At 37.5% G+C, this 14,261-nt stretch overlaps 1 protein-coding gene across 2 annotated transcripts in view; it reads left to right on the forward strand.

Annotated features, from left to right (window-relative positions):
- The window catches only part of LOC5574901, a 318,036-nt gene that overhangs the window by 211,301 nt on the left and 92,474 nt on the right, over positions 1–14,261 (forward strand). Inside the window, exons 3-4 of one of the 2 annotated variants that reach the window (XM_021841342.1) lie at positions 10,809–10,997; positions 11,134–12,014. In XM_021841342.1, coding sequence (XP_021697034.1) covers positions 10,809–10,997; positions 11,134–12,014 — 1,070 coding nt within the window. The remainder of the gene's footprint in view (positions 1–10,808; positions 10,998–11,133; positions 12,015–14,261) is intronic. The other variant, XM_021841343.1, reaches the window with a different exon arrangement.

Genomic DNA, 14,261 nt, shown 5'->3' on the forward strand with positions numbered 1-14,261 from the left:
TGTTGAACTCAGGTCCGCCCCGTCGTTGTCTTCGTCGTCACCGTCGATCACAAACACGATCGGAATGGAAATTCGATTTTTACACTCTCCGCTGCTGCAGCTGATGATGATTGTGCGAGTTCTAAGCAGTCGTAAAGTTTCGATTTTTATCGATTATGATGAACGTTTAGATTTAGGACTCTTCGATGTTCGAGTGATTGATGATTTAGTTCATGTTTAGAATCAAGAACTCCATGTTTATGTGAAGGATTAAAATTTCCCTAAGGGGCAATCCATTAATTACGTAAGACAATTTTTAGGGTTTTTCAACCACCCCTCCCCCCATGGTAAGATTTTTTGTATGAACATTAAAAATAAATCGTATGGCGCGTAAGAAATCTCAAACCCCCCCCTCCCCCCATAAACCCTTACATAATTAATGGATAGCCCCTAACCATTTTCAGACAAAAGTTTCACAAACTGAACGATCCCTAACATTATGCAATAAACAGCATGTTACGTCCAGTAGCCCAGTGAAGATTTTTTTATTCATAGATTTTATTAACATATTGCTAACAACATATTACATTTGATTTGCCGTAGCAGTTAAGATTTTTTACAGGTGAGTTGATTTCACCTGCTTATATGAGAAAAAAAAAACATTGAATTTACTTAACCTAACTTAACCTAAACATATAACGCATTAATCGTGGCAATAAAAGATTGTAACGATTTTTGCCTGAAATTATTAATTATTTTATTTAACACTTGTTCCAATGTTTCAACATTGGATATTCTATGTAACTCATTGCTACTATACCAGGGAGGAAGCTTCAGAATCATTTTCAAAATTTTATTTTCAATTCTCTGCTGAGCTTTCTTCCTGGTATTACAACAGCTAGTCCATATTAGTACAGCCTACCACATGGCTGGCATGAAAATTTGTTTGAATATCAAAAACATGTTTTAAGACAAAGTTTTGATTTTCTATTAATAAGGGGATAGAGACATTTCACATATTTATTACATTTGGCTTGAATGTCCTCAATGTGATTTTTGAAAGTTAAATTCTTATCTAGCATAAACCCTAGATATTTAACTTCATCTGACTAGTTTATTGGAACCCCGCTCATCGTGACAATATGTCTATTTGAAGGTTTAAAATAAAGAGCTTTTGGTTTATGTGGGAATATTATTAGTTGGGGTTTGGAAGCATTAGGAGAAATCTTCCATTTTTTGCAATCGATTACAGATCACACGCAGGCTTCGTCCTTTGGCGGAGAGGCCTGTGTCATCCGCAAACATGGATTTTTGACATCCCTGAGGTAACTCAGGTAAGTCAGATGTGAAAATATTGTATAATATTGGTCCCAAAATGCTGCCTTGGGGAACACCAGCTCTTACAGGAAGTCTTTTAGATCTAGAGTTCTGATAATTAACCTGAAGGGTACGTTTTGTCAGATAACTTTGAATTTTTCTAACAATATATGTTGGAAAATTAAAGTTTTTCAATTTTAAGATCAAACCTTCATGCCAAACACTGTCGAATGCTTTTTCGATGTCTAGAAGAGCAAGAACAGTAGAATAGCCTTCAGATTTGTTGGAACGGATCAAATTTGTTACATGTAAAAGTTGAATGTCCATGGCGGAATCCGAACTGTTCATTGGCAAAAAATGAATTTTCGTTGATGTGGGCCATCATTATGTTCAAAATGACCAAAAAGTTTACTGATGGAGGAAAGCAAACTGATTGGACGATAGCTAGAAGCTTCTGCAGGATTTTTGTCTGGTTTTAAAATTGGAACAACCTTAGCATTTTTCCATTTGTCAGGAAAATATGCTAATTAAAAACATTTGTTGAATATATCAACTAAGAATGATAAGCTACTTTCTGGAAGTTTCTTGATGAGGAAATAGAAAATTCCATCATTGCCAGGAGCTTCCATATTTTTGATTTTTTTTATAATAGTTCTCATTTCATCCAAATCAGTCTCCCAGGCATTTTAGAAAACGTTCTCTTGATTGAGAATATTTTCGAAGTCTTGATTTTCGACTGGACTAGAAAGTCCTAAATAAAAATTGTGCGCGCTTTCAAATTATTTGAAGAAATGATTCCTCCGACTGACTGGTCCTGCATCAAACCCATGCTTTGTAATACAAGACACCTAAACGACCTTGACTCCGATAACCACACGAATAATAATAATAACCACAAACACGAAGCCCATCAAGATGGTTTCTCCGAAGGATTATCTCTAGGTTACTATCAGATTTTGAGGAATCAGTTCAATATTTGTTCATGGATTCGATCATAATTCCAAACTTTTTCAAGAAATATCCTCAAAATTCTTCTGGTAATTTTTCTTGGAATTGGACCATAAACTATTCCAAGAACCAATGAATTTATTTCAAATCACAAGAACTCTTATATACATTTTATTTGAATGCGGATTTCACGGGAGCTGTTAGTAATTTCGGCATCTTGGAATTCCTTTGAACATAATATCGAGTTTCATCCAGAAGTTTAGCCAGAAATTTTTACATATTCTTCCCAATAATACCTTGAAAATTCATCAATCAATCGATATTTCCCAAAGGTTTCGCGCGTAAATTTTGAAATGGACCTATCTAACATTAAGGGGGTCTCTTTATTTACTTACTCTTCAATCAATAACTGAGCCATATTAAACTCTTCTGTTGCGTTTTTTTTGTATGAAACGTTATCCAAGGACATTGGGCGGTATGAATAAAATTTTATAAAGTTGAGTTTATTACATCCTCGGTAGTAAATGATACATGTGGAACACGAGGAACATGTTTCTGTCATTTTACCTTACTACGTCTTTCGAACATACTACAAACATCGTGTTGTAGATTTTGGTGGGATCCAAACCATCTGTTGTTAGTCTCGATGACAATCTTGTAATTATATTTGAAATCTTTTCAATTGCGGCAATCTTTGGTACAGTCACCCTACAGTTATAGATAGCACACAGATATGGATCAAAGTTGGATTGAAACAGGAATATCTCATCAAACAGAGTTTTAGTTACCCAGAATACATTTAATCTATGTGAAGCATCAAACTGTACAGCATCGCAATCGGTTATAACATGCTTAAGCTTATGTTTTCCGTCCGTAGGAAATAAAATGTCAACCGTATTTCCAGAAGTGTTGATTCATGACTGTGGGGCATTGAAAACCATACCACAGTTATGAATTAATGATAAGACGATTTCGAAACAAACACCAAAACGTATGCTATCACTAACACATGATTCGTTTAGGGGCGGTCCATTCATTACGCAAGGCAATTTTCAGGGTTTTTCAACCCCTCCCCCCTCTCCCCATGGTAAAATTTTTAGTATGAAAATTTGAAATAAATTGTGTGGTGCGTAAGTGATCTCAAACCCCTTCTCCCCCCATATACCCTTACGTAATTGATGGATAGCCCCTTACTTTGCAGATAAGTTGCTGTTATAGTGCTTTAATTCATAATATGAGTCCATTTGATCCATAATAATAATCCTTCTCTCCCACTGATTCTTATCCACTACACCAGGGTCGTCCCCCTAGATTTTCCGCGTTTCAAACATATACACTGAATTCCTGAAGTAGATGCTACATGTAGTCAAGTTAAGCGATTTTTATTTCGATCTATATTGAGGAACTACCCAAAGGCTTTTGTTTTGCACTATTATAATCGAAAGACAGTTAGACAAGCTCAGCGAGAATTCTTTCTAGTAATACTCTAGATATTCTGTCAGAAGGAATTGTCCAGGGAGTTTTCCACAAATGTCCCTTGTCGAAATTTTTGGCCCGAAGAAAACATTTTCTTCGTTCTGCAGACGATTTTTTGGTGTTGGTGTCCATAGATATAATTTTAGAGAGGCATTGGATGATGTCCAAGTGCAGGATAAGGAACACCTAACGATTATTGACAAAAGAGCCATAATTTCATCCCTTGTATGCGCCCGAATTCACACAACACGCATAACTTTTATCATTCGTGGAAGATAATGAGTAACGATAGAAAAAAAAAGACACACACCATCCTTTGTTTGATGCCGATCACTGTGTGTCCCCACGCGTTACACTCGCTGACATTCTTTCATTCTGATCAATAAACATAAGCGAATATGTTCCATTTTCTATGCAATGTTTAAGACCAAAGAAGTGTTATATGAACTGTGGGGTGCGCACACGGTGCCCCGACAGACCGTTATTATGCAAAAAAAAATGTCCATCAAATCTGAGCACAGGGCTCGATTCCTGGGGTCATTCTGCATATCTGGACCAATTTTAAAAAAAAAATCCCTAAGAGGAATTTCGAGAAATCTCGATTTAAAGTTTTTAACTAAAAATTGCAATATTATCCATATTAAAATTTTGCAAAAGCACTGAAAAAAAAACTACAAAAACGCTCAAAAAGTTTGCCAAACTGTTCTCAACTAGTATAACATTGTTACAGTTGTTATAATTAGAAATATTTACAGCTTTTCCGGCATTCGCACTAAATGACCAGCTCACTGAAGTTTGCCTATTTTATTCGTATAGTTTTCGCTCCTGTTCTGTCCTGTGCCTAGAGAGCCAAGAATAAGCGTTTTATACACGGCAAATTGACAATGGTGTTTCATTTAGGCAAGCTTGCATTAATCGTTGCTCTCTTTATATTATTATTAAAAAAAAACTGCTTTAGTTTTCCAAACACTTTTCAGTGTTGCACAATAAAGGATCGCGAGGTGTTTTGGCGAAGTTGTTAACGAAATAATGAATCTTTGAAGTCAGATAAGCCTTTATCAAGCAACAGTGTAGAAATGTCATCTCCATTTGCAAGTTGCGGGTCTCTAAGCTGGTTACGTAATCCATGAAAGGATATATTCGCAGCTAGAACACGTGTTCTTACTACACGGGAAGCATTATTATCATACATCACAAATGTTGTATTGCTCTTCAACAAATTTAATTACATCTCCATCCTCAGCACCAACACATCTGAACCTGTTTTTTTTTCTCTATATGCGACCATATACGTTTGGGTAAAGTAAATGACATCACAAGCTTGTCTTCGTAGTCCATCTTTAAAATAGTGAAACCCTGCTTTACTGCACTGCGATCGATTCCAATAAAGTCATCGTCTGCTAAATCAAGGAGTATAAGCAGGGCAGACAATCGTCAGATTCGTCACCGACGAAATAAAAAAAAATCGTCATCCAGTATAATAACTCTGGTAGGTCGTCATCTCGTCATCGACGAAAGAATGCCTGGCAACTTCAACCCAAAATCGTCAACTATCAAATCTCGCATAATTTGGGATAACGCCCTAAAAAACATTGGTAACCACGTGTGTAGCTCGTTGTTTCTGGGCAAATGAATGTATAAACATATTAACCAATACCATTGGCAGGTAGATAATGATCATTTCTTCACCATAGAGTTGATAAAAAACGTGTAAATCCATTCAAATCCTCAGAAACAACAAGCTGCCCACATGGCTACCAATGGCTTTTAAGGCGAGATCATAAGTTATGCGAGAAATGTTTCTTCATTACGCTTGCTACCCTTACATACATGGAGAAAGCGTTTATTGTATATTCGATTGCTACGCACCAAACAACGAATGCCATCACATAATTGCTTGTATTTGCAAGTGAACCCGCTCTTCTCATGATTCTACAATAGTTTTGTTGGTGAGTGCGTGAATTTGACGATTTATAGATTGTTTGTTTGATTCCAGACGCGTTTTGTTTTGTGTTTGTTTTATTTTTGCAAAAAATTCAAACTACTACCATAACGAAGGAATCGTATTTGTTCGTCATGACATCGAGCCTATGTGACTGGATCTCTGCGGCAAATTGTCATCCGACGCTGGTTGAGTGACGATGACAACACTTCTTTTAGTTTCGTCGACGACTTTTTCCATTTGATGGGGACGATTGTCTACCCTGAGTAAAAGCGACAAAACGCAATATTGAACAGTAAATTCGGAAACTCATCTTTTTTCATTCCATGTAATTTTACAAAAAAGGCTCTTCGTCTACAATCCTTACACTTGATTGTATTTGTCAGCTTAAACAGCTTTAAGTCTCATTTTGAAGTCTTTGATACTACCTGCAACAGCTAGATTTTTGTTACTGAGCCGAACGCGACCTAGAAATCAATAAACAGATTGACAATAAATCCCAAAAAATTAAACGAAGTGAATGATAAAGTATATAAAGTGGAAGTCCTAGTGAAGTTGATACTTAAGTAGTACTTAATGAGGATTTGTTTGAAATTGTTAAAGACTTTGCTAATCTTCGAACACATTCGAGGTGAACCAGCCACGGGCTGAAAGCCTCGTTAATAAAGACAATAATAATAATCTTCGAACACTTGTGACATATGACAATTATGTTTCCCGTGTAGTTATAATCCTGTTGAGGCTGAGAATGTCGAACAAGATATTTTTTAGGTAAAGTGCTGAGGGCAATACTCGGTGGAAAACTAGACGTAAACATCAAGAGTAGTACCAGATGAACAAAGAAGAAAATTTTATTAAGCAAAATAAATACGGCAGACTTTGGTGAGCTGGTCACTTAGTGTGAAAGTCGGAAAATAAGCTGTTAATTAATAATATTCAGCATAGAATGTTTCTCGTTTATCGAACGTAACATCGATAGTATATTTAAATTTATTTCTATGATTTCATCATATTAAACGAAGCTTACTGGTTTACGCCATGTAAAAACATGCTTAAGCCACTCTGGTAAGTTAAGCTAGTAATAAATGTTTGTAATTATAACAACGGTAACAGTTATATAGTAGTTGAGAACAGTTTGGCTAACTTTTTGAGCGTTTTTTTAGGTTTTTTCAATGTTATTGAATTTTTGTTTAATATGGATTATATTGAACTTCAAATCGAGATTTCTCGAGATTCCTCCTAAGGATTTTTTCAAAAATTGGGCCAGAGGTGCAAAATGACCTCAGGAATCGAGCCCTGTGCTCAGATTTGATGGACAATATTTTTGCATAATAACGGTCTGTCGGGGCACCGTGGCGCTTGTTTATTACCTTTCCCCTTGCATGCGAAACTGGTTGACAGCTGAGACCAGTGATGGAACGTGGCGAACAGGTCTGCAGAACTCGAACAAAAACAAAACCGAACACTCCCGAGCGTCAGATCGCTGATTTACACGCATCTGTCGTACTCCCGAGTAACCGAAGCTAAAGTGATTCGTGAACGTGTTCGGAGCTGTTCACGAGTCATATTGTGTTTTTGGGAAAAAGCTGCTTCCCCTCCGAGATTTATGGTTTCCAAGGGTTTTAACTACAAATCAGTAGTTTACTCTTATTTGCCTTCAACTCAATGGTTGCACAGACTGTAGCTTAAATTAATTATCCTATCCTACTTTTAAATGTCGTCTTTGTTATGTTAAAATCGAAGTTGCCACGCACTTCATTGAAACATCTACAGCAGCTATGGATACTGATGATTGTACAATTAATTTGTCTGTCAAAATCATAATCAATCACACTTTGCTCGGTTACTCGCGAGTAAACGTTCCCGAACTTGTTGCTACTTCTTTTGACATGTTCTCCAGAGCAGACGGGTGCGGACTTATTCACATCTAGCCAGTTCGCGAGTCTGTCATGTTTGTTATGCGTTGGTATACACTTGTGAGCATGATGCGAACTTTTCCACCACTGGCTTAGACGGTAATGTATGCGTATGCTATGATCGTAATATTAGTGTAATATTGATAGTAATATTGATGTGGTCATGAGTCTTCCAATCGCTTCAAGCCAATCAGTGTGAGATCTCCGGTGGAATAAATCGCGTTCGTTGCGAACTCTCCATTAGCAGTCCGAGTGATTCTTTCACAGCGTTATAAGATGACTGACAGTCACTCCACTTATGATAGTTGAGTATTATATGATAATAGTATAGTATAGTATAATAATAGAGTATAATAATATAGTTACTTAAGATTATAATAATAGAGTTACTTAAGATTGCATAATCAGAAAACAAGGAATTGATACCAACTTTAAGCAAAATAAAAGTCTCCTGAATAGCTCGATATCGATGTCGTCTATGAGATTTAATGCTCTTGAACGGTCTTTCGTCACGGGTTTATGGACAAAAGGTCGAAAGACAAAACGTCGAAAGGACAAAAGGTCGAAAGACAAAAGGTCGAAAGACAAAACGTCGAAAGTGATTTGCTTGGTGGGAAATTTTTCCTTCTTTGAAAAAAGATTTTCGACCTTTTGTCCCTTCTTTTTTGTTCTTTGACCTTTTGTCCTTTCGACCTTTTGTCTTTCGACCTTCTGTCCTTTCGACCTTTTGTCTTTCGACCATTTGTCATAGATTCTTCGTCACGTACCATCAAAGAGAGTGAATATTACCATTTATAAGGCTCTTCGAATGCGATGTGCTATGATTTGTTATGAGTCACGAATTGTTACACTCTCTGAAATTGGTTCGATAGGCTTATTCGGATCAAAATCCAATGTCTGTGAGATGTGTTTTAGACAAGCTTTGCAACTTTTGTTCAAACTCTTGGATTATATTCTAAAGATTTTTTTTAAATTTTTAAAGGGTTCCTTAAGAGATTCCAGGGCGGAATCCTAGATAAAATCTTCAATCGAGTCTCAGTGAATTGCCAGGAGGGATTCTTTGAAAAAGCTGCTTAGAATGATAATACTTCTTTGTGACGTTATTTTCCAACTTAAAATGAGTTTGCTTTTTAGTGTTTTCCTATGATAACTTCCATACTTATTAACTGAGAAAAAACTTTGCCAATTGCACGAAGATGCTCTGGGAAACCGAGAGTTTTTTTTTCGAAAAGGTCTTTGATCGGCAATAGTTGGGTTTTACCGCTACAGCTTTCCGGGCCACTGATGCGAATGATGCAAATGAAAGAATTCAGTGTGATGTAATTTCTGTAAGATTTCCAAAAGATTAAATGCGGTATTTATGGAAGAATCGCTTAAAGTATTCTTTTAGAATATTTCAGGAGTATCTTAACAAAGTGAACAAGTTGTAGACCCAGAGACAATTCAATGACATAGATTTTTTCAGGGATCCTCTTAGTAACAAGAGTAATGAATTTTGAAGACATTTGTAACCACATATTTGTTTCACATATTTCGTTATTGATGTGTCTCTTTTGTCAACTTGCAGAATAATTTAAAAAGTCATTCTCATTAAAGCACCGAATTTCTATAATGGTTCCAGAATCAATTCTGAAGTGGCTTTTTTCTTGAAGGAACCCCATGCCCGAAAAATACTAAGCGATAGCAGCAATTCGCTGCCAGCAAATATCACCAGAAGTAATCGAAATTTCTTCTTTTTATCTTATTAACAGAACAATGAAGTTTTCTGTGACGCAAAAGACGTTTGAGAATCATTTCGAAAGAGGCTACTCCCGGAATATGGCATTAGGTGGCCAATGTCGCCAGAAGTAATTGAAATGTGCCACTTCCAGGCATTCCTGGGTATCCTGGACCAATTATGTGCCCTCTAGACGGTTAGAATCAATGTGAAATCTTGTTTGACCAATTTTAGATCAACCAGCAAGTCAAAACAAAATATATGTGTATAATAGGCTTGTAGAGCCATACGAGAATCGTTCATCACTTGCAAAGTTTCCAGGACTTCCAAAACCTACTCTTGGGCCTCTTGACGGCCAAAATTTATCTATTTTGAAAACATAAGTAAAGCATCACTTGTTAACAATGATTTGCCTCTAGAAAACTATGATCTTTTGTTGTTGTCATGTTCATATTATCAAGATTAGTTGAAATTATTCTTTATGCCACACACGGCACACGGCTACTTTGGCAAATTTTCCCACCTAAATAATGACTATATATCATTTAAAATTTTTATTTGAAGAATGGGTCCAAATTTGAAGCTTGACACTTCTGAGCATGTTTGATTTTCGCTTAGTCGACAAAAATGCCACAGGGTTTGGTCCTATATGACACTGGATTTTTTCCTATCTGATATTTCGGAATGGACACGGAAAACAGAATACACAAAAAAATTAAGTTCAAACCGGAAATTGTAACAAAATCATAAAAATCGTTAAAACAATGTTTTTTAAACTTCAACATACAAAAAAAAATACTGCAAACTAGTGTATAAGATGGCGTCCATTTATTACGTAATGCTAAAATTGAAAATTTTTGGCTCCCCCCCTCCCCCTAGAGCGTTACGTAATTTGTGGATGGCGCCTAATCCAGCGTAACGAATACCTGTGCATTAACCCAAAATATGAAAGCTGGTGATAATTTTTGAAAAATTCATACAAAATATTATTTTTTGTATTAGATCAATAATTATTGAATAATGTACGAGAGTTCACACATAAGTTTAAAAAAAAACGCTTATCTTTCCCGATTCGAATTTATTCACTCCGATTGAGTTCTAAGTTGTATTCTGGAGTCAGCAAAAGTTCACCAGATGATAACTGGCCATTGCTCTATGATGCGCTGGCTGATCGTTGTTTCCACGCATCGATTGCTGATGATTATCAATTCGAGTGGCGTCAACAGGGTGTTGCCATGTAGGTTCCAAGTCCGATGTCGCAAAAGGTGTGGTAATGCTGACTATGGATGCCAAATTCCTTTGGATTAGTTTTTGGGTATGAAGTGCGAAGTCAGTATCTGGTCCACGATCGATGGATGAGCCTAGAGATGTCTATAACTATCGATTTCCTTTTTGTCAACAAGGTTAACGTTTCTTTCCAGCATGGCTACGCCCAAGTATTTTATCAATCATTGTCCATGAGTTTCGTATCCAAAATCATTCTAAATCATACATTTTTCTCATATATTTGCAGCCGGAACCTGTTGGCTGCGACGGATAGAGAGTACCGGCAAGTGCAACAAGTTGTTCACCCGCAATGTCTCACGAGAAAATTGCTGTAACGCCGGCACTGGTCTCGGATACAGCGATCGTGACATCACCGACGTCCAGCTGTTCTTCGTGAATGCCTTCAACGATGGGATGGATTGTTCGTCCTGTTTGGGTAAGCGCCGCCAATTGGAGGGACTCGAGGCGTATCGTTTTGTTACTACCTCCACTTATTGGTTCACCCTCCAATTGTAGTTTTTTGTTTAACCTTTCAATATCTCCGATAACTGAACTGAAGCATGCTCGTATAGCGAATGGTATTTCTCCACCCACAGATAGCTGCGAGAAGGCCAAATGCGGAGTCAACAAGCGTTGCGTCATGAAGAAGGGCCGACCGAAGTGCATCTGTGCTCCGAGCTGCAAGGCCCCGAAACAGGCAAAAAAGCTGCCGAATCAAAATATCAAGGTGATAAATCTGAGCGACAGCCAAAGAAACCGTAGACAGTATTTTTCGTCCGGGCCGCGAGCTGCTGCTTCCCGGATGGGACCTCCTTCAAGCAGCAATAACAAGCGTAGCGTTCGGCTACTGGGCGATGAACCGTCATCCCACCAGCACCATTCAAGGACTGTAAAAACTAGCCTAAGTGAGAAAAAGATAAGCCAAAGAAGTAGTAACGGTAAGGTAGCTAACTCTAAGCATAAGGATAATTTATTGGAAACTGTGACATTAGGTAATAGAAGATCCCAAGGGGATGACGGTTCGCGCAAAGTAAACCATACCGAAAGGCTAAGCGATCGAATGGTACTGATGGCGGATGGCCCGGTACAGATCAATAGCTACGCTCGAAAGAGCCGATCCGAGGCTAAACCAATTCTGGTGACAAGTTCCAGTGCCAATGTGCGCCATCGGAATCGGAAGGTCTCGTCGAATGGCTATAACGAAACCCTCGAAGGGTCCCACCGAGCTCACAATGAGCAAACGCCATCCTCGCGGAGTCCGCATCATCACAGTCGTGACTTTGGCAAACCGCGGTTGTTGCGGTTGGAATCATCCGGAAAGGATAATCGCACCGTAGATGCACGGATCCCTCGACGGCAACCGCCACCACATTTGGAGGAGATGTTCTACGTGGCACAGAATCGTCGGAGTCGAGTGCGTGCCGATGATTTCGACTTTGGCAATGAGATAACGGTAATTGTTCTCGAAAGTGATGCATAGTGGGAAAACCTTTACCCCAAACGGCAATTTATTCATGCGATAGATTGTGGTTCTCGAAAATCTGCATATTCTATAGAAAAAATAATGACTCATAATTCTCCATTTTACCACAAAAAAAATGTAATATTTTTGGAATAAAGAACAGTAATGGTAACATGTACATAGGGTGCCAATGAAAATCGATTTTTCGAATTTCAAAAAATAGTAGTGCTCAAAAGTTTTGTCTCTTCGAAAAAAGTTCCCATGCAAAATTTGAGCTCAATCGGATTTCATTAAGTGGACCCCCAAAGCGGTCAAAGTTTGGCTTTTTTGACCCATGAAAAATCTCCAAAGGGGGGGTAACATGAAATTTCCGAAATCGAAATTTTTTTTTGATGCCGGATGTCTTAGAAATGCATGAAACGTCGAGATCTTGCGTTATTTGGAAATTTGGACTCAATCAGAAGGTTCTTGGTTCGAATCTTGCTCTATCAAATTTTGTTTTTTTTTTTCATTTTATCGGGTTGACCGACAGAAATATAAATAGATCCGAAATGGATGCGCGAATCATGATTTTCGAGCATTGGATGCATGATTTCGAGGACTGATATCGTGAGTCCAAATCATGGTGTATTTTCATAACATGAAAACACACTGGAATTATGATATCCGGGTGCATAATCATGATTTTGGATTCTGATTTCTACCCGTGTAACCTCTTCCTGTGATAATCATGGAGAAACAGAGGTATACTCGGTCTCTTTTTATAATATGATCTCGCACAGGAATGGTTTTGATCCTACGTAGTGTTTCATTTTGTAGCTAATTAAAATAAATCAACTTTGTTATAGACCGTCCTGCCATGGCGGAGGTATAGGGCTTACTGATAGTTTATTAAGCTTGTGTGTGTGATACAATAGAATAGGGTTGCACTAACATAATATCATAACATTCCTTTCTTTAGCTAACGACCGTAACATGGAAACACAACACGCATCTGTTTTTGTATTTATAAAATCTTTGAATGGTTTGTCTCCATAGGTGTCGATATATTTTATATTTAGTCTTTAATAGATACGTTTTAAATTGAGGTTACATGACTCGCATCACCTACCAAAGTGAGTACAGATTTTCTAGCTTCTGAATCCTTCTTACTAACATAAATTCATTTCCGTGTCAACAACAAATATGCAGAGGTATACTCGATCTTTAGAAACAATCGATGGCATACTAACATTCCTTCCTTTCGTATTTCACTTCACATTTTAGAGAAAAAATATTAAGAAAGATTGTTCAATGATCAGAGAAAAATCTGGTTCTGAAATTTTTGAATCCTTCAGAATCCTTTGCAAGATGGACTGCTGTTGCATTAATCAATGCAGGGACATGGAATACTTGAGGAATTATCTCTAATGAAGTCCGAGGGAAAATAACTTTTTTTAGTGATAAGTGTGGAAAAAAGGAGCTGAATGAATTTCAGCAATAAACCCTGAATGAGTTCTAAGATAAATTTCTGTATGAATTGATGTAAAAAATCTCATAAAAAGCGTTTCTTCACGCATACTTTCTGCATTTAGTGATACTTTTCTGAATCAATACTGCTTTTAATGACTGATGTCGTTTTCGTTTTTAGGAACTGGGTCGGTGATCAACACATAAACAAACCAACGTCAAGCAAATTGTAGTTCGGTCGAACCTGAATCGGGTTAGGGTTGAAACTGTAATTCAGAACGGGTTGCACCAGTTCCAACCTAGGTTCAAAAACGAATTCGACATGAGTTTTATCACTTTGAAATTGCAAGCTGTAAAATCAACATGACTGTCAAAACGAACAACTACTAAGCCGGGCTTTTTCTACGCACTGCTCGGCAAAAAGAACGCGCACCTCATTGCTTTGTTTAAATTTGTTCTCTCACATCCACACGTATATTGCTGTGTGCGTTTGAAATGCAAATATCAAATGCGGGAACACCTACACGGAGAAAACGGAAAACCCATATTAGAGTATTTTTTAACTCACTTTTGAGTTATTTTTCTCTCCCTATTTCATTCGCTCCTTCTATTGTTGTCAGAGAGCGAAGAGCAAAACAACCCAAAAACCGAACCTTAGTACGTTACCTCAAATTTGTGTAAGTGGCACAATACTGGAAGTTGAGTTATAATATCTGCCGATTGAGTGAAAACAACGTAGCCAGTAGGTATTTTTCCGCATGGCTCCTAATGAAAACAACTTCCACCCCA

The sequence above is a fragment of the Aedes aegypti genome, chromosome 2 (genome assembly GCF_002204515.2).
Source record: "Aedes aegypti strain LVP_AGWG chromosome 2, AaegL5.0 Primary Assembly, whole genome shotgun sequence".
In the NCBI taxonomy this organism is placed as follows: domain Eukaryota; kingdom Metazoa; phylum Arthropoda; class Insecta; order Diptera; family Culicidae; genus Aedes; species Aedes aegypti.